Here is a 21,899-nt window from a genome sequence, read left to right as displayed (position 1 = left end):
ATTTGCTGAGCTTGAACCTGTTTAATTCCTTTCTGTTAAAGATAGCTTTCTGGTTTTTGAAAACATTTTTGAACCTTCATCTTAGACCATTTCAACATTCCCTCCTATGTGATATATATTATACAATTGATATGACCATATCTCTTTAATATTTGCATATCATGGCCTAGTTTTTGTACTTTCACCTTAAAGTTTTCTTGAATTTTGTATGAACATTTATTAATTTTTAAAGAATTCAAGAACAATCAGAGCAATCTAATTTTGTGCCATTCGCCAGTGTTTAGATACAATAAAAACATTTTAATTTGGCTCTTGGTTAATACTGGAAAAGTTGCGTCTGAAAATAATTTTATTATGCATTGAATTAAATGGATATATTCCGCGGTTTTAAGTGATAGCCTCCGATTTCCGCATTATGATTAAAAAATACAACATGCTCTATATATTAAGTTAAGGCGATCACGGATGCAAAACCTACATCGGGCTTTTGAAAGAGATGGAGAGAGGGAAGGCCTGCCAATGGTTTACTTTTGCCTAATACAGCACGTTGTACTATTTTTCAAACAAAAAGTTTAAAATCTGCTGACAGCGTCACAACGAGAAATGGATGATTTTCTCTGGTTTTTCGTTCGCTACATTTATGAGGAGAGATTCGTGGGCCATCTTACGGCTATTTTTACACCTGCCCGCTTCTAGGTGCGACCTTCACCTTCGCAACAGCTCCCACCCGGACCGGGGACGGGATCGAGCACAGGCGACCATAAAACGCACTTTCGAGGATGCTCCCCAGCACTTTCTAGCCAGGGAACACATTATTTTCTCCTCAGTTTAATCTAGTTTCCGTTAGCTCAAGCCTGAGTTTAGAGGAACAACTAAATTCAGAATGTGGAGCTGGAGGGGAATGCGTGACAAAAACCATTTGGGGGTGGGGAGGCTGTCTTAAGGTATATGTTGCCACCCGCGGAGGAGTGGCTTTGCGCGAGCTGCTTTTTCCTTGTTCATCGAACTTGTTTGAGTTCCTAGGGAAGCGCCTGCCTTTTCGGTGCGTGGCCAGGGCGGGTGGTGGCCGAGAGTCGAAGGCGACGGCCAAGGGGAGGGAGTTCCCGGGATGGAACTTGACGCGCACTTTGGGGGCTCATAACTGTCATGGGTACGGGGGCTGCGGCTGGCTTTTTTTTTTGGCGGGAGGGCGGATGGTGGGAGGAGGGTAAGAGTAAACTGTCAGTGGCTTTCCCGGGATCGCAGAGTCTCAGTGCCCGTCACTGCGCGCGCGGGCTTTTCGCTGGGCCCCCGGCTCCGGCGCTGCACGCGGCCGCGGTCAAAGGGCGTGCTCGCGGCAACCGCAGGGCACGCGGACCGTTGGGGACGGGGGCGGGGCCCCAGTGGCAGTTGCGGGGCATGCGCGGCTCAGCGCGCGGCTTCTCAAATATGGCGGCGGCGGTGTGAAGACCGGTGCCGGCTCGCGGGACCCGTGTGACGAGTGTGACGAGTGTGACCGAACTTAACTCTTTTCGCTGACGAGGCTCGAGGTGTGTGGCGATTCCGGGCCCCGGGAGGACCAGAGAGGCGGATCCGTGGCTTTCGGGCTCTGGCGGTTGTCCGCGGGCGGGCGGGCGGGCGGGTGGCCGGGAGCCCTTCGCGGCGCGTCCCGCTCGAGGAACGCCCACTCACTGCCCGGCGGGGTCCGGCCTTAGTCGGGCCCTGCAACTCCGTCGCCCACCCTTAGCGGTTTCGTCCCCGAGGCCAGGGCTCCCCTGCCCCACGTAGTCTCCTCAGCCTCTGTCGTGCCGCCCCTCACACTCCCCCGGGGTTCCGTCGCCGGGCCGCCTCCTGGACCGAAGCGCGGACAGCACCCTCGAGAGCATCCTCCCGCGGTGGGTGGGACCGGGCCGCGGTCCCGGGGCGGTGAGGGTGGGTGACGGGGCTGACTGTGTACGGTCTGGGCCGAAACCCACCCGGTTGTCCTCCGGGGACTTGTGAACAAACTTTTGGAGTTTGGGAGGGAAACGTCAGCTCGGAAGGATGCGCCGGTGTCGGAGCGCGGGCTTGGGTACTGGTGTCAGTTCGCGTCAGACTCGCGGCCCGGGGGCTCGTGGCAGGGGTTGGGGCGGGGGGCGCCGGTGACTTGTTCTCGGGGGTGAAGCGTGACTGGGGGGCGGGACGCGGCCCGCTGTGGGACCGGAGCGTGGTGGCGCGGAGAGCGGCGCTCCTCTCGCGACTAGCGGAGAGCCGGCCGCGTGCTCTCTCAGCGTGACGGACTGGGGATCGCTCGGCGCTGCCTTCGTTCGGGGGCAGCGTTCTCGCTTTTTCCGCCTGGATAGCGGTTTTGCTGCATCCTAGTGTGAATCCGAGTAACTTTGAGGGCCGAACTGTAAGTGGGCTCCTCCCCCCCCCCCCCCAAATGTTAGGGCAGCGCAGGTATTTAGTTACCGGATCCATTTAAAACTATTGATATTTTAACGAAGGTTGTTGTAAACCGTTTGTCATTCATTGCAAAGTGTGATTACAGTTTGAAATTGGTCTCTTTTGAAGAATTAGATCAGCATGTGTGGCTTACTTGTCGGTTGACTTTGGGATGTCTGTAGAAAGTGAATTGATCGGTTACTAGAGGGAAACTGAGGCACGAGAAGTATTTCATTATGATCATCAGATTTACAAAATTGTTGGAGATAGTTTTCCAGAACAATTGCAGATACGGCTGCCTTTTTAATGATTCCAGAGCTATTTACATATTTGTTTTGAGGAAAGGGTATTATAAGATATATAACATTCATGGAGTACAGCTTTCTAGGATAAAATATTGTATGTATAACAATAGTTCATTGATGTTTATTTAATTTTTATCAATAACTGCTTGAGAATGTTCTTCAGTAATGACGGTTTTTGCCTTTCTTGATATTTTTTTCTTACTCATTAAATAATGTATTTCCTAGGATGAATGTTCATTCGGTCTGTGGTTTTGTATATTTAATGGGAACAATGTGAAAGTAAGCTTTTGGAAATGAGTCCAGTTGGGATTTTGAGAAGTGAGTGAGTTTCTGAGCATGCACCTGATGCCTTGTATTTGTTTGGCTGTAGCTTTCTCCACAGTTTTCAAAACAGTCTGACAGAATTTTTTTCAAAAACTTAAACATCATTTAAACTGGCTTTGAAATTTTTGAGTAAATTTTATATATATCATGCAACCACACAAACTTCTTAAGGATTCCTCTAGAAAATCAGATTTGTTTTGAAATGGATAGTTTGGAAAAACGGATTAATGTAACAACTGCATTTTGTGTGAGGATGCTTTAAGGCTAATGACATCATAATATGTACAAAAACATTGGAGTCAGTCATAAAGTGGTGGTTGATAACAGTTTTTCTCCTGAAGCAGTCGGTCAGTCCTTTTAATTTATGCTTCAATCAACATATCTTTATTAAGTGTCTGGTGCTGTCTGTAGTATGGATTTCAGTTCCGTGTACATTTATTCAGAGGCTGCTGTGTGCTGGTTTCTGGGTGTTTAAGTCTTCCTATCAGTAGTTTACTCCTGAAAAGTTCAAGGTTATAGCTAAGAAAATCAATGAGTGTAGAACAAGTCCTTTAATTTCAAGGGCAAATTCAGGAATTTTGGTCGTAATTCTCTAAACAAAATTCTGGGTGTAACTGAATTTTCTGACTTGTGTGATAAAAACTTTCTGCTGCTTTTGTTATGGTTATGTAAAGCTATACATTTTTATGAGAGATTTTCTGGGTCAAACAGATAATATACTGGTTAGGCTTGAGGGGAAAAATGAATGGTATAAATTGAAATCAAAATATGCCCTTGAGATTGGGTATTTCTAATGCTAAAAAACTGTTTCTATGACCAAGTAGTTAGACAGTAACTAGATATTACCTGATAGTTTAGAGCACTTTCTTTTTTCAAAATGTTTCAGAAATCTCTCTGAGCTCAAAAATAACAAATAAGGGTTATGATAGTCAACTATAAGTCAGATGTGACTCTCTTTTTCTTTTGGGTTTGTTCCTTTTTAGCTGCCTGCGTGTTCCTCCCAGATGCTTCCTATCGCTCCTCTTCCTGCCCCTGTTCCCTTTGCAGTTTGTGTCTGTTTCCGCATCATTGAGATGGTCAGGATAATCCTGCGCTGCCTCACTGAGAAATAATTGATGATAGTAAAGTGCATTGAAAAGGCTGAGTAAATACCAAGTCTTCTGAATGAAAATGATGTAGCCCCTTGTTCCATTTAAGGACAATCCAAATCTCAACTTTAATTTGAGCTCTTGGAGAATGGGGAGAGAGAGAGGAGGAGGAAAATTTCACTTGAAAATTTTACTGACCCTCTCTTTGGGTTAATAGAAATGACTTCTAACTTTAGGAAGTAGTCTTTTTTTTTTTTTTTTTGGCCAGATACCCTGTCTGTAGCTTCTTCCCCCTTTATGCCAGCTCTATTCTCATTCCAGTTGTGAATGGGAATCTGAGGTCTCTATTAGCTTCTCTACCTGGGAGTCTTATTGTCTTCTCATAGTCATATTTCTGGTTTCTAGGATATACAAGATATGAACACAGTAAACTCTGCCAGCCATCAACATTGGAGCCATGAGGCTATGATGTGAATATTGGTCTGATATTGCCAGGGGATGTTTTATAGTTTGGAGTGAGCAAGTCAGGCACCTCTACAAATTTTAGGGACATTATTAATGTCTGAAAATTACTACATAATTTCTTGGAATTTGAAGTGATTGTTGGTTTTAGGAACCCAAAACTTGGAAATTTGAAAAATGACAAATGTCGGTGGTTTTGAAAGAAAAAGTTTATCCTTCCTTGGCCTGGGGTCTTAACTGTTCGTGATCTTTTTGCCTTGGAGAAATAGATGAAAGAAACCACTGCTGTATATCTTAGATTAAAATGGGTTGGTATAATTTAGTGGTAAGTTTTCTAGGCTCTAACTAGTTTGGGCTTTGGTTACTCTTAAGCATAGAAATGCCTTTATTGTAGTGGTGAAATCTCATTTTTAAAAAGATAGAGGTAGTGGTTCTTAAAGCTGTGTAACTTGAGAAAATTTCAGAAATTATCTAGGATTCGAAATGTGCATATGTTCTTTGTTTTTCATGAGTAAGGCATTTTTGCTTATTTTGTCTTTATGTTGTCTAATATAAGTAAACCTTGGCTACCTTAGAAATAATAATAGTGATTTTTCTGCTAAGATGTCTACTAGATGTATGTCCCTAAACCCTTCTCTTACTTGCATTTTTTTAGGCATGTCATGGAAAGGTTTTAATGTAAGAAATAGGGATATCTTATTGTGAAAGATTTGAGGCTCCTGTTAAGCATTTTACATAATGATGCTGTTCAACTTAATTTCATACTTATATGATCTACGCTAGGTGAATTCCTTATTTAACCAAGGAGTTAAAGAGTAGGCTTTGTATGAGTAAAGAGCTGGGAAACATTTGAAAATAGGGAGCATTTGACTACCTACTACTTGTGACTTGTATTTATGGCTGTGGCTCTGCCCCTTCCTAAGTTTATAGGAGCAAATTGTAGTAAGAGCGGAAAGAGAGTGCCCACCTTTTGTGGTAACATGCCATTGTAAACTTCAGAAGGGACAGATATATTGCAATTCTAGGGCATACCTTGAAGATGTGTTCTTTTCTCAAGCAAAAGTTGGTGGGACTCTCTTTGCGTCTTGTTTTCAGAATACTTGATTTTTCTTAACCTCTGTTTCTCTTAAGGATTTACTGGTGCTGAATTCCAGACATAAACAGCTTCATTTACTTGGTATGTACGCTGTAACCTTGACATAGTCTTCTAAGCACACATATTGACAAAGTTCTTATTTTTTGTTAACATTTGGTTGTTTTTCTCACCTTTCATCATTTTTAGCTGGTTTAAGATTTTGATTTTATATTTAGTTTTAAATTAAGCAGGAGTGAATCAAATGTGTTTCTTCTCCAATTCTCTTGCCTCTGAATACCGTTGTAAACATGTGCCCTTTGCTGTGAAACCGTTGTGTCTTTTTTTTTCTGATAAAGTATTGGAGTATTTAAAAATATACTTTAGAGTTATTTGAAAAGTAATAGTCAGTATTTATTTTTTCTTAACTTGGTAGAGTTTCATGAATCTGTTCAAATGAAACACTTTGGTTATTAAAAGAAAATACAGTACTCAATAATAGTAAGTACGTTTATATACTGCTTGGTTTTAGATTAGAAACTCTGATTTGAGATTTTTTGTGTTGAGGTTTTGAGAGGTTGTAGAAATATTTAAATGGGTAATTTACTGACACCTGCCTCATGTTTGAAGCATTGTCAAGGATGTTTAGTTTTCTGGTCACTTCAGATTGTGGTTTATTGCATGCTTTTCTGTAGTCTGTTGTCTAGCAGGGATTGTTGTTGTCATCATTTCCATTATTTCTTGTAGGGCTGGTGTTAGAAACCATAAATCTAGACTGCCGTGATAATAGGAACAGGCTGTAACCTGACCCAGTTCTTTTGTCAAAATGTCGCATGGAGAGCTGCCTGTAGTAAATTGACATGCCCTGCTATTAACTCCAGTCCTCCGCAAATGTCGGTGGGCAGCAGGTCTTTGGGCAATTAGCCTGTGGCTGTGCTTTAAAACCTTAGGAATTTACAACTACAAACTGGGATTTTGGCAACCCTTGACTTGCCTTTCATTTATCTATTTTCTGACATAACATACTTAACTGAATGTGTAGTTTTCATATAAATTATTTTAACTAGCAAGTGATTAGTTATTTCAACTTGTAGGTTATAATTTTTTAGATAACTTAAATTAAAAATTCTTGAAAATAGATTTTTTTCCTTGGGCTTGTTTTGACATAGAAAAAGATGAATTTCTGATTTGTTGAAGGTAGTCTTTACTAAAGCATAATTAAAGTTACTCCTCTAGAAACCTTAATTTCCTTCAGAAGCCTTGATTCAATAAATCCTCACTACCAAAAATGTTCATTCTTATTGATTATTCACAAGTCATAGATGGAATTTTATTTTTAAAGGTAATCACAACATTAAAATTTAGTTTTTTTGATTACTTTAATAGATATATCATAAAATGGGAAATTTAATTATTTACTTGAGTATATTGAGTAGATACTTGTGAAATCTTAAAAGTTATGAATGTCGTCTAATTTAACAAGTGGTATATGGCTGTATATAATCAGTAGATATATACACATTTTCTATCCCATATTCGGATAATCACCGTTACCAGAAGCAAAATTTTAGTTAAAAGAGCCAGTTTCTCTTTGTCAAAGGAAAATATATAGGTATAATGTATTTGAATTAAATTAATATGTGTTTTTGCATTTAAGTATAAGTGTAAAGTATTCTTGAAACCAAACTAATAAACTATTGTCCAAAGTGAAAAACTTAAAGGTATTGTTTTATTCAGTTAACTCAGACTTCTTTGTCATCCTTTTGCACATTGACTGGGCAATAAAGAGCTTTTTTTTTTTTGTTATTCAAGTTTGAAAACAGTGTCTGTATAGCAAGATAGAAAAAAATTCTACTCGTGCTATTTCATAAATAGTCTTTGGTGAGTAATGTATGTGTACTATAATTTTCATCACTTATTCCATCATTTTTAAAAAAAACTATCAGCAAACATATTCATGAAGCTCTCTTAGCCTTGAAACTTCTTAAACTATTGATATATTCAAGGGGCTAGAAATATTTTTGCAGTTATTTTTTTTGTATAGGGACTGTGTCTTTTCCCGGTTTTTGGTGAATTGTAGTTTAAGCATATGTTTTGGTTCCAATTGTTATGTCATTGGAATGAATATATTGAACTCTCATACAGCATATATTACTAGTTGTTCCACTCTCTGAAAAAAAAACCTGTAATAGTAGTCCACTTATGTTGGGACTTTTTTAAAAAATTAGAATCATTGGGGTGACATTGGTTAATAAAATTAAATAGGTTTCAAGTATACAGTTCAACAGTATGTCATATGTATATTGCATTGTGTTTACCACCCAAAGTTAAATTTCCCTCCGTCACCAATTATTTGACCCCCTTAAGCCCTACTTACCTCCTCTCTCCTCCCTTCCCTGTGGTAATCGGTAATCCACTGTCTGAGTCCATGAGTCTCTGTTTGTTTATCATATTTGTTTTTTGCTTTCAGTTTTATTTTTCACAAATGAGTGAAATCATATGATTCTCAACTTTTTCTGTCTGACTTATTTCACTTAGCATGATAATCTCAAGATCCATCCATGTTGTCGCAAATGGCAGTATTTCTCTTTTCTTATGGCTGAGTAGTAGTCCATTGTGTGTGTGTGTGTGTGTGTGTGTGTGTGTGTGTGTGTGTGTGTGTATCACATCTTGTTTATTGAGTCATCTAACGTAGGACACTTCGATTGCTTCCATATCCTGGCCACCGTGAATAATGCTGATATGAACATCAGGGTGCATATATCTTTGCAGATAAATGTTTTCAGATTTTTGGGGTAAATACTCAGAAGAGGGATTTGCTGGGTTATAAGGTAATTCTATTTTTAGTTTTTTTGAGGAACCTCCATACTGCTTTCCATAGTGCCTGTACCAATTTATATTCCCACCAGCGGTGTCTGAGGGTTCCTTTTTCCCCACAACCTCTCCAGCACTTGTTATTACTTGCCCTGTTAATAGCCATTCAAACAGGTGTGAGGTGGTCTCTTATTGTGGCTTTGATTTGCATTTCTCTAATAGCTAGTGAAGCTGAGCATCTTTTCATATGTCTGTGGTCATTTGTTTGTCTTTTTGGGAGACATGTCTGTTCAGAGGTGCCCATTTTTAAATTGGATTTTGTTGTTGTTGTTGTTATTGAGTTGTATGAGTTCTTTCTATATTTTGGATATTAGGCCCCTATCGGAGGTGTTGCTTACAAATATATTTTCCCATTTGAATGGTTGCCTCTTTGCCTTATTGATGGTTTCTCTTGCTGTGCAGAAGCTTTTTAGTTTGATATAGCCCCATTTATTTTTGTTTTTACTTTCCTTGACTTTAAGGTCAAATTTGTAAAATCCCCTAAATCTCAAATCTATGAGTTTAGTGCTTGTGTTTTTTTCTATGCAATCTATTATTTCTTATATTCATTTTGAGTTAATTTTGGTGTATGGTGATAGCAGTCTAGTTTCATTTTTACGACATGGCTTTCCAGTTTTCTCAGCAATATTTGTTGAAGAGGTTCTCCTTTCTCCATTGTATAATTTTGGCTCCTTTGTCAAACATTATTTGCCCATATATATCGAGGTTTATTTCTGGACTCTCAATTCTGTTTCATTGGTCTGTGTGTCTCTTTTTCTGCCAATACCATGTTGTCGCTTTGTAGTATAATTTGAAGTCGGGCAGAGTGATACCTCTAGCCTTGTTCTTTTTTGTCAGGATTGGTTTGGCTATTTGGGGTCTTTTGTGCTTGCATACAAATCTGATGGTTTTTTTGTTCTATTTAAAAATAGAATTTTGATGGGGATTGCATTAAATCTGTATAATGCTTTACGTAATAAGGTTGTTTTAACTATGTTGATTCTTCCAATCCATGAACACAGAATCTTTCCTTTTCTTTGTGTCTTCAATTTTTTATTTTTATTTTTATTTTTTGAGAAAAAGTAATATTTATTGAAAGTATGTTTTAGAAGGAGACGGCCTGCTAAGGAAAGCTGCAGCCCTGTGGAACTTAGGAGGTGAAGAGGTAAGATAGTACACCCTAAAGGCAGGGGCGGGTTTCCAGCCAGAAGTGCTGTAACCTTCAATTTTTTAAAATAATGTCTTATAGTTTTCAGTGTATAGGTCCTTCACATGCTTCATTAGGTTCGTTCCTAGGTACGGAGCCTGTCTTTTTGAGACCTCAAACATCCTAGAAGTTTAATCAAATTTAGGGTAAAAACATAAAAGGCTAGCAGATGTTGGGAAGGAGAAACAAAACCACCAAACAAATAAGGGGAGGGATTCTGTAATCTTGGTATTATAGACTTATTAACTTGATAAATAGTTCTTTAAAACTGTCTTTCTCAAAAAAAAAAAGTAGAATTTACTCCAGAATCAGTTAAGAGCAATGGGAGTTTTAGGTTTAATAATTCCACTATTAATTACTATTTACATTGTTTAATCATATTGAGAAAATGGTTTAAAACAATACAAGACTTTTCAAAGCATTTTTTGATCTGTTATCAGCTCTTAATTCTATGACAAGTACAATCAGCAAAACAAATGTATTCGTAAAATATCCCAGACTATCTGTCTGTGTTTGGTCAAAGCCTGCTAGATACAACTGCCAAATTTATTAGTGTAACTGTGGTCTTTTGGTAAAGGAAATTTAAATGTCAGACACTATAAAATAGTGCTAACCGAACCCCCTTTTGTGGGGGCTTATTTATATTTGGATTTTTTTTTACGCAGTGGAGTTACCCCTTATGCATTTAATGAAGCAGTTTTATGCTGATAAAAACCAAACAAAGCTTAAAAATTTTTTTCTCAACAAAATTGTCTCTCCCATATAACATGGAGCACTAACTTTGGGGGTCTTATTTGAGTCTTTCTTAAAGGGCTGAAGCAGTTCAAAGTATATGGAAGCAGAGTTAAGCTTTTTCTGCATTTTCTCTGGGGCTTAACTTTGCACAAACTTTTAAAAGGCATTTATTATTGTCCAGTTTTCATTTTAGCTAAAAATGTTGGCTTTATGAATTTATAGGCAGAATTTTACTTGAAAATTGTGGAATTTGGAAGATGTACAATGAGGAGTGGTCCAAATGTGTATTACATATGGATTTACATATGTGATTTTTAAAAACTGAGAGGATATACCCAGACAGTTAATAACAGGTATTATTGTTTGATAGTGGGATTATAAGTGATTTTTTCTCCCTTTTATTTACCTGTAATATAATATTTTGAGGTGAGTGTGTGTGGGGGGGGTGAAGAATGTGTAAAAAAGAAGAAAAAAAATCGTCTAGTTTCTAGGCGTCCACAAAGGCTATCTTGGTTCACAAACGGCCAAAAGCTATTTTCTTTTTTTTAATTTTTATTTTTCTGTTAGAGTTGACATTCAGTATTTTATATTAGTTTCAGGTGTACAACACAGTGATCAGACCTATACCTAATAAAGTGATTCACCCCAATTAGTCTTGTACCCACCTGGCACTATACATAGTTATTACAATATTATTATTTAAAAAATTTTTTATTTTATTAGTTCCAGGTATATAGTACATTGGTTAGACATTTATATAGTTTATGAAGTAATCCCTCCGGTTACTATAGCACCTATAAAAGCTATTTTAAATACTCACTGTCCCTGAAGGAAATAATATATTCATGAATAATTATACCTCAAACACAGGGTGATATCAAGTTTCTTTTGGCTTTAGCTAGAATATGTAAGTTTTCTGATAATGCTGGTTAGTAGATGGCAGCTGCTTTCTTTGGTAATTATATATCTGGGCATTAATTTTTATTAAATTTATTGGGGTAACATTGGTTAATAACGATATATAAATTTCAGGTGTGCAACGTTATAGTATGACATTTGTATGCTCAATTGTGTGCTCACAATCCAAAGTCTCGTTTCCTTCCATTACCATATTTTTGGAGTATTTCTGTTTCCTTAAACACCTTTTTGGTCTATACTTTGAAAGACTAATTACGTAATGCTCATGAATCAAAGTAAGAACATAGTTTTATTTTACAACTTAACATTAAGTGTTAATGGTAAAACTCACTCATCTTATAGAATTTTAATTAAGGCAGATGGGGTGGGATAGAAAACAGTCTTGGAGCTTCCACTTATTCAAGATACTATGCTAGGTGCTCTACCTATACTATCTTATTTTAATTTTCATGACTACACTATGAAATGTGGATGGTATTAGCTTTAATTTACAAATGGGAAAACCAAGACTCAGAGATGAAATAATTTGTCATGGCTTTAAGGACTTGAAATAATATTTACACATAATTGATATAGCTACCAGTAATCATCACAGTATACATTTTTTTTCTTGAAGAATACGTATCATTTGTTTAACTTACATGATAGACGAACACTCCATATATAGAGCTTCTTAATAGCATAACAGTATTTAGAGATCATTAAAAAAACTATCAGGGCATTCCCCTCACCCATGAAAATAACTTTCTTTGATTATTTAATACATACCATTGTAAAGAATTCAAATAATATGAAAATAAAAGGAAGTAAATAAAGGTCACCTAAAATCTCAGCACCCTGCGAAGCAAAAAAGGAGGATCACTGAAATATTTTTGCATTACTTTATGTATACTTGCGCAGTTTTATAGCAATAGGATTACATTACATAGGGGTATAGTTATAAAATACCCCTCCCCCAACTAGCACACACTATCACCTTTACCCTCCCAGGTAAGCCTTATTCACAGCAAGTATGTGTCCTATGTTTCTCCCCATACTTAAATAATCTTTCTTCCCCATAATTAAATAATCATATAATTCTATACAGACCTGTATATACACTTAGAGTGAATTTTCGTCACTATTATTGAACATTTGAGTACTTTTTAGTGCAAGCCTTTGTGCTAGCTGTGGGAGAGCTCAAGGAAGAGTAATGTGTGGTCTGTATGCTCAGCCACTTTACAATCTGTGAGGAGAGGTGAGCAGATAAACAACTTTTATTATACAAGACTTGCTTTGATATTTGCTGTTGAGTGGAAATATCGGGTGGAAATACAGCCTGGGACGCCTGCAGGGGGTCTCCCAGAGGCCTTGCCTTTTTGATTCTTGTGGGCATAAACCCTTGACACATGTGATTATGTCTAACACATGTGATTATATCTAATGTCTGTAAATAAATGTCTGTAAACAAAATCCTGTGTTCAAGTGAATCAAAAAAGATTATTCTGTTGACTGTCTTAAATGGATTAGCTCTTATAGTTTGAGAGCCCAGTAGCGATACTTTCTAATACAGAAATCTTTATGCTCATAAGTAAGCTTAAACATTCACTTTGATCTTAGATCTAGTGCCTAGATTGAATGATAATTTACACATCTGCATATACCAAATATAAAACTTGGATAGCAAGAATATTGGTGAGAGAAAACAAGTCTTCAACAGAATGCACAAATTTCAGAATATTTGAAAAGAAATATTGTTTGAAGGTTGGTGAATATTCACTCAGGTGTTCTGCTGTGGAATACATACATATGTATGCATACATATATGTGTGTGTGTGTGTGTGTGTGTGTATAAAATGGAAATAAGACAGGGCCAAGATCATATTCTCTTAAAGGGAAAACTATTTCATTTAACATTGAAGTGATTGGTGTGGTGAAACATGGAACCTACATGGCTCAAGAGGGAAAACAGTGAAGGCTATCTACTTTAAGAGTTAAAGAAAAGTGTTTAGGGCAAATGCTTTTGATTTTATCATTACCCTGAAAGAATCCTTAAATTACCACAGTGGACACAAGCTCACTTTTGATTGTTTTCAGACAACTCATTGCTTTGTGTTTAACTCTAAGAAAGTTGTTTTTATAGAAATACTCATTTTATATTCCTACCAACAGTATATGAGAGGTCCTATTCCACATCCTCACCGACATTGTCAGTCTCTTTAATTTTAGCCATTTGTGCAGTGGTTTATCATTGTGATTTTAATTTGTGCTTCCCTGAATACTAATGATGTTGAGCATATTTTCACATGCTTGTTGGCCATTCATGTCTTCTTTAGCAAAGTGATAGTTCAAATAATTTGCCAGTTATGTTTTATTGGGTTGTTGGCCTTTTTAAAATTGAGTTGTAAGAGTTCTTTATATATTCTGGATATAGATTTTTAAAAATCAGATATGTGTTTTTATCCTTTTATTTTCTTAATAGTGTCATTTGAAGAGCAGTGTTAGTTTTGACGGTCCAGTTTATCGATTTTTTCTTTTATGTATTGTACTTTTTTGTGCCATATCTAAGAAATTATTGCCTGATTCAAAGTCACAAGGTCTATGTTCTCTAGAAATTTTATAACTTTAGGTTTTACATTTAGATTTATGATCTATTTAAAGATAATTTTTGTGTATCTTGTGAGATAAGTGTTGTTTTGCATTTTTTAATATATGGATATGGTCCAGCACCCTATGTTGGAAAGAAAAAAAAACCTATCCTTTCTCCATTGAAATTACCTTGGCACTTTTGTTGAAAATCTACTGATCATATATATGTGTATCTTTCAGGACTCTTATTCTGTTCTATAATCTGTAAGTCTATCCTTATGCCAGTACCACTTCATCTTGATTAAATAGTGCCTTTGGAGAAACGAAATTGAATTATGGATTGAATTCAGTTTATCAGTATGGTTAGTGCATTTTTATACCTATCCAAAAAGTCTTTCAATTTGGGAACATGGTACATGGATTTTTTTGAGAAAAGAACATAGGAACCTGGGTATACTTTCTATGTGTGACCATTCTCAATTTTTTTGGACCAAACCCCTTTGCTCTGATTAAAGTTGGTAAATGCCTTCACTCACTCCATGGACTCTCCCTTTACTAATCTGCTTGGATTCAGCACCCTCTCTATATTTCACTTTGTCTTTTTCTTTAGCCACTAGATTGTAGTCCTTAATCGACAGCATCCTAGCAATTGTATTGAATATTCAATCAATTTAAATATTCTAGTATGACTTTCAGAAGAGAGATCTGGGAGGTAATGCTTTGTGAGTTGTCTGTATGGGTGGCTCCTAAAGCCATGGTCCCTGAGGGACTGTGGAGGGAGGTGAGAGCCCAGAAGGAACCTGAGCAACTCCAGCATTTCATAATGAAATAGAGGAGGCAGGAGCTTTTGTAGTCTCTGCTCATTTTATGTCTTCAGCCTGAAATTCCTTTCTGTCTTTTCTGCTCATTGGAATGCTCATCTTTAAAGGATCAATTCAAGTGCTACTTCTTTTGCGAAGCTTTCTTTTACATTCCCAGTTAATTGTACCTTCTATCTTCCTGCAGAGCACCACTTTTACCTTTTTAAATAAAGTCTGTATTTTATTCTGTTTTGGGAATTATTTGTTAAAAATACCCCCCCTCCACACACACACACACACACTAGATTTCAAGCTCTTTTGTAGTAGATAGTGTATCTTCTGTCCACACAGCACCAAGCACATAACAAGAATTCTGTAAGTATTTGTTAAATAAATGACTAGCTCACACCTGGAAACAGATGGTCATAATGTAGAAAGGAACGAGAAAGACTTCAAGAAGGAGGTTGCATTTGTGTTAGGCCTTAAAAGTTGTACAGGATTTCAAGAAGCAGAAGAGAAGGGAAAGGTATCTCATGCAGATTGGACACAGGATAGTGATAGGTAGTAGATGTCAGCTGGCTTTGAAATTATGAAGGGCCTTAAGTGTGCCCGACAGAAGATGTTTTGTTTAAGTCAATAGTCAATGAAGTTATTGAAACAGGAAGGTGATTTGGACAGAAAACAACTCAGACCATATCTGACATTATGTAGGTCGAGGTAGGGAGAGACCCTTGTGATGAGGCAAGGTAGGCGGCTATGGTGTTAGACCAGGTGTGAGCTAATGAGGATGTAAACTAGTGGCAAGGGAAAGGGAAATGAGACAGTGCATGTTGGCCACTGATCGAATGTGTGAGTGAAAGAAGAGAACCTCACACGTTCAATCATACCTACAATTTTAAGGCCAAGTACCTGGAAAACTAGTGGTGGTAGTAAGAGAACCAAAAATATCAGAAAGAGCAAGTTTGGGGAAAGTGATGGTTGAGTGTAAGTCTTTTGAATAAGAGGTGCGGAAGGTGTGGAAGGTGTTTTGGGTGGCTCAATGTATTCTCCATAGGCTTCTTTTACATAACAAATTATCTTCTGTTATACACATCATCATGTTCTGACTACAGGCACAAAGAGTAATAGGAGGTAGATAATCCTTATGCTATATTAAGTATTCCTGTGTACATACCTCTTTTATAGCACTCACATTGTGTTTTGTTAATATGCCTATTTCCGACTAGACGGAGTTGTCGGAGGGCAAGGGCAGTGTATTATTTATCTTTGTTGTAGAGTGCCTGTCATACTGAGGACAAGCAGGAACAGTTTGAATTAATGAATGAATTAGTGCCTCAAAATACGCAGGCCTTCAACAAGTCATTGCTTTGTAAGACGTGACTCTTGCAGTTCTATAAGTTTCACCAACACAGTCATGATTCTTCCGCCTCTAGGTAAAATGGGCTTAAGTGGGCTTTTGGAATAGCCCTCAGTTTGAATCTCAACTCTACCAACTTACCATCTGCTCTTTTTTATTCATTTAACCACAAAATTTACCCTTTTAAAGTACACAATTCAGTGATTTTTAGTGTGTTTTCAAGATTGTGCCTCAATCACCACTACCTAATACCAGAACATTTTTATCGCATCAAAAAAGAAACCCCTTACTCATACCCATACCCATTAGCAAGTCACTCCCTAGTCCTCCCCCAGCCCTTAGCAACTACTAAAACATATTGTTTTTATTCAAGGGAAAGAGATTAAAATGATCTAAATCTACAACTGATTTCTAATAATACCATCCTTTAGAAATGTGTTGTGCTAAAAGGAGGCATTGATTGATTTTTCTCCTTGTAGGAAATAACACCAGAAAGTGATAGAATGGGGCAAACAGTGAATGAAGGTAAGATTTACTTGTCTAAAGATGATAATATTTTTAGTTACTCATTTGGAATGAGTATCTTTTGGTAGACTGAACTTTTGAAAAAGCCTTTTTAAGAGATGTTAGGTGTTTAGAATCAGGATTTTAGAAATGAATAGCTATTAAAGATAATTTTGTCTTCCTTGTTTTGTAAATGAGAAAACTGATGCTCAGGGAGGTTAAGTGAACAGGTCATACAACAGTCTGTGTCAACACCAAAATCAGAATACAAATCTTTTAACTCTAATATGAGTGATTAAAAATGCTTCATTTTGTTTTGTTCTAGTGAGAAGCCTTCTTACTGTCCTTCTCACTGTTCTCATTTGCACTATTTTGAGTTGAATTTTCTCTCCCATAATACATACATCACACCTTTACTGTCCTAAATTCTGTTCTTCCTTTAAGACTCTGTTCAAGTCCCGTGTCTTCTCATGACTTTCTCTGGCTGAATGCTGAATGTTGTCCTCTGCTGTTCCCAATTTGTCAAGTGTATTAGTTTAGTGTAGTCTCTGTAACAAGATTCTTTACTCTAGCTTTACAGTTTTATTTTCTTACCTATTAGAAAATCTTACTGCAGAACTATTTAGTAAATATAAGTATGTACTTTCTTTGTACTAGCCAAGTCATTTAAATAGAAAGCAGCCCATATATCCCCTTCAAGTGTTCATAAATCTTGAAGAGTCACTCAGTCATAACCAGAAAGTAGATCTGTTATCTTAAACGGTATACCTGGAATAACTCATAGGTCCTTCTTTAAGAAGCTTGTTGCTTGACAATTTGAGCATCAATAGGGTAAAACAGCAATAGGTGGAAATATATCAGATATGATTAAATTCATGAGTTCGTAATGATACCAAAAAAGAAAACTTATGGTAATCTGTGGAGAATGCGACTTCTCTGTGTGACCTGCACCTCAGGGTAACAATGGTCGAAGAGGGGAAGTTTCGCTCTTTAGAACTAAATACTAGGAGCTTCCTATGAGAAGTATCCAACACGACCTATGAAGTCATCTCTCCTGTCCTCCCCCGCAAAAGGCCAACCCTGAATCTGATTGAACCCTTGATCAAAATATCAATACCAATTTAGAGAAAATATAAAGACCAGAAGAACCCATGAAGAAACAGTTTGGAAAATTCTAATTTGGTATCATTAGCAAAAAAATTGCTAGGGGAAGAAGGGAAAGAAAAAAAGAGGTGGAGCCTATAGATCAAAAGACTTATGAGACATATCAACCATTACTATGTATGGACTTTATTTGGGTCCTGATTCAGACAGATACACTTAATTAGGACAGTTGGGGAATGTGACCACTGACTGCTCATTTGATGATATTAAGCAATTTTGATTCATTTTATTGGCATAACTATTATGATTAATATTTTTTAAAATGAGTACTTTAAGAGGTACATACTATAATATATGTGGGCAAAATAATGTAATATCTTAGATTTTGTGAAGTCACAGGTTTAGCACTGTTTGAGCTCCTCACATTGGCAAAGAGAAAAAATTCTTCCTAGTCTGATGAATTGCATTATATTCTAGCTTTCTTGTTATGTTTAAACTCTCAAAAGCATCCACTCTATTTCTAGAGCATGTTAATTTGAACATTATAAGGATCAACTCAGCTCATTTGGTGTATTTATTTATTCATCTAACAAATGCTTGAGGGTGATATTGCATGCCAGTTCTAGGCACTGAAGATATAGCGGTGAACAAAACAGACTAAATAATATAAATAAATCACTGCCCTTTTGGAGATAACATTTAAGTGGAGTGAGGCATACAGTAAACAAAATAAATGATCAAATTATAAGGTACATAGTATGTTAAAAAAAAGAAGTCTTAGAAGAAAATTAGAATATTATTTATAAAATTAAAACTGGCTCTTATCAGAAAATAGTTTCAGTTTATAGTTTTTCTAAGTGCTCTTTCAGACTATTGCTATGGTCTTCCAATATTGCTCATGATTTTTTTTTAAAGATTCAATGGATGTCAAGAAGGAGAATCAAGAGAAAGCTCCTCAATCAGGCACATCTTCTGTGCAAAATGGTAGGTTTTAAAGCAGTTCAATACAACGTATTTTTCTTCATTCAGTGTTAATGTAAACTCATTGCTTTTGATATAGTCTGTGTACAGTAAAGGTCTGTAAATATTAAATGTAAGCAATAAGGAAGGTTAAAAAATAGTATTTTAGTTTGAAAAATTTACTTTGGTTTTACTGAGAGATAAATTGGTATGACATTAAGTAAAAAGATAGCCATGTATTTTAATGCAAATTTTACCAAATTTAAAGATATCTAATTATTACCATGTGTTTCATGTTTAAAATGATTATTAATAAACACCCTTATTCTGACATTAGAGTCAATGTGAAAGTCCTTTTTTGATGATCAAAAAACAGTTCAGTGAATAAAGGGTTAGACATTGGGAGGTCTGACAGAGCTGTTCTAGAATCCTGGCCTCATTTTTTATTGGCCCTGTGACCCTGGCCAAAATACTCAACATTCTTAGACTTTTTTCTTCTCTGTAGCACAAGGATAGTACTACTTACCGTATGGGATTATTAGAATTTAAATAAAGAAAATGAATATAAAGCACCTAATATAATGCCTAGGTACATCATAAATGTTCAGTAAATGTTAATTTTGCTTATTCATACTGAGTTATTAATTCATGTTTTAAGTTCCTTATTGTGAACAGTGCGTGTATAGTAGTACTACATTAGAGACTCAGGAGATAGAATCTGACCCATTGTACCTATTTTAAGGAAAATGAGAAAATAAGTCATATGTACACAAAAGGCTGAACAAAAAGTATTATAGCAAACTTATTGTGTTTACCAGAGATTTCAGGCAAACCTCTTGCCCCTTGTCTTTCTGTTGTACCTGCCCTGCCAGTCTCACCCTTGGAGCAGTTCACACATGGCTTTCTGTTCCTACAGGAACATTGCCTATAGAGGTAATCCCCATGGAACCATACTCTCTGACTGATGGGGCCTCAGTGCTTCCTTATTTTTCCCATTGGCCTTATTTGCTCCTTAGTTCTTTCCTCCAACCTCTAAATCCCTCCAAGGAAATGGAGGCCATTAGGTTAGAATCATCCCTACAGATTCCTCCCCATCTGTTTTTTTTAATATAATAGTTTTGTTGAGAGATAATTCGCATATCATAATACAATCCACCTATTTAAAGTATACAATTCAGTGGTTCTCAGTCTGTACACATAATTGTGCAACCACCACCACAATCAGTTTTAGAACATTTTCATCATCCTAAAAAATCCTGTACCCAGTTAGCAGTCACTTCTTATTTATTTTCCCCCAGTGCCCCTCTCTTTCCCTAGCTCTAGCGAACCACTTACCTACTTTTTATCTCTATAAATCTGCCTGTTCCAACAATTTCATAAAAATAAATTTGAAAAAAATAATATTCTTAAAGGTTGAAACTAATAACTTCAAAATTCTCAAACTTTTGATTTAAAAAGTGAGATTACTTAATTAAATTGACAGACATCTGCAGGTATTTCTTAGGGCCCTGACCTTAGAAACCAGTGAGTGACTGCTAGGAGGTAAGCTCCAAGAGAGCCAGTATTTTTGTGTGTTAATTGCTGCATCTCCAGTACCTAGGACCATGCCTGGCACATACTGGTGACTTTCTATGGGAATCTAATGATGAATAAGACAAACATGATTCCTGCCCTCTTTGAGTTTAGGAGACAAGATAGACATTAAATAAATGCCTGGTTAAAGTTGTTAAAAATGCCGTGAAGTAGTGAATGCTGTGATCATTCAGCTGAGAAGCTTCCAGCTCTAGATATTTTGCCTATCTTCTTTCCATAGACTCTGAACCCAAGCCTCACACTGGTGGAAGACATCATTCTGATTTACTCTGGAGAAGACCAGGGGGCTTATATAGATTATGTTCAATTTTCCAAAAGGGGTTTGGACAAATAACAGACTAGAATAGAGTCCAAATCAAACAAGAAGGGACCATGGACATGTATGTGCAAATAATCAGATCACATGGTTATGTGTGTACACTTGCCTCATGAACAAACCTATTAGTTCCCAGGCTTCTTTTCTGATCGGGAATAACACTTCCCACCCCATATGTCAATGAGGATAAGATGCAGAGGCAGACTGGGACCTCATGCTTGGCTGAGATTTTCTATTTTGGCTCCTGGTGAGGAATTCCAGCTGTGGTGTTGTAGATGTGTTCAAATCTAAATTAGTAAAGCCTGTTGCTATTATGTTATTGGTAGGGTCTCAGCACATGGACAGCCAAGCTGAACAGTGTTGCGGACTAAAAGTTTTACCTTTTGAATGAAAAAAATTAAGGCTGCAATGGTTAAATCCTACATATGGTCATTAGCTTGCAACGTAATAGAAAATGATCATATCAAAGCACACCGGTATAAAGGATTTTCTAGCTCAAATTAGAGCCCATTCAGACACAAGTGGTGATAGAATATTTTAAAAATTATGTTACAGAGATGTATCAAGTCTTTTCCAATGTCACTGAAAAATTTTTATAGATATATCTGGTTTGTGGAAGAATTTTAGTTCTTCGAGGTATAATTGTGAAATGGTTTTCATTCCCCAGTCATTATTTCTAACTTATACTTTCTTCTTCCTGGGATGTCAGCTCCTTAATGACTTCTTAGCCAGATTTTTTCCCATTCATGTTTTGTTTTGTTGTTCTTTTTGTTTTTAATGCTCTCCAAGACCATATGGCAGTAGAGCTTCAGTTAGAATTTCAGGTCTTCCGATTGTTAGTGCTTAGGAGGTCACTGAAATATCTTGGTCAGTTTAATTTTGAAGGTATCAGTCTCAGTTTTCACATTTGAGAAAGCTATCCCATATTTATAAATTCAAGCACAACTATGACATTTAGTTTTATAATAACACACACCATTTATTGAGTGACTTACATGTATGCTACTTCACTTTATTCTCAAAATACCTTGTATCATATTTATTACATTCTCATTTTATAGAAGATCTGAAGCTGAGCAGGTGAAATGACTTGCTCAGGGTCACATAGCTAGTAAGAGGCAGAGCCAGATGGGAAGAAGGCAGGTTCAATGCCAGAGCCTATATTCTTGACATTCTGCTGTATGCCTTTTAGCATCTGATAGTACTTACTTCACATCATCTAGAAGTGGACTTAAACACAGTATTTTTTAAAATGGGACAATCTCTTAAGATTTATTGTTAAGTTTAAAAAAGAAGGGTGTACAATGTTATGTATGACATGCTTAATACC

The 21,899-nt window shown here is 36.9% G+C and overlaps 1 protein-coding gene across 5 annotated transcripts in view; it reads left to right on the top strand.

The window, feature by feature from the left end:
* The first annotated feature begins 1,434 nt into the window (after positions 1–1,434).
* Positions 1,435–21,899, top strand: part of SCML2 (Scm polycomb group protein like 2) — a 78,768-nt gene continuing 58,303 nt past the window's right edge. For 2 of the 5 annotated variants that reach the window (XM_016152716.2, XM_016152696.2), the window contains exons 1-3: positions 1,435–1,529; positions 16,572–16,617; positions 18,616–18,684. In XM_016152716.2, the coding sequence (XP_016008202.1) occupies positions 16,596–16,617; positions 18,616–18,684 (91 nt within the window). In that variant the 5' untranslated portion in view covers positions 1,435–1,529; positions 16,572–16,595. Of the gene's footprint in view, positions 1,530–3,599; positions 5,760–9,616; positions 9,673–16,571; positions 16,618–18,615; positions 18,685–21,899 lie in introns of those variants that run through there. The other 3 variants (XM_016152704.2, XM_016152712.2, XM_016152732.2) reach the window with 3 other exon arrangements.

This window comes from Rousettus aegyptiacus, unplaced genomic scaffold, assembly GCF_014176215.1.
Source record: "Rousettus aegyptiacus isolate mRouAeg1 unplaced genomic scaffold, mRouAeg1.p scaffold_m13_p_9, whole genome shotgun sequence".
Taxonomy (NCBI): domain Eukaryota; kingdom Metazoa; phylum Chordata; class Mammalia; order Chiroptera; family Pteropodidae; genus Rousettus; species Rousettus aegyptiacus.
Note: the sequence above shows the minus strand (reverse complement) of the source record. Positions and strands in the feature narration are given on the sequence as shown.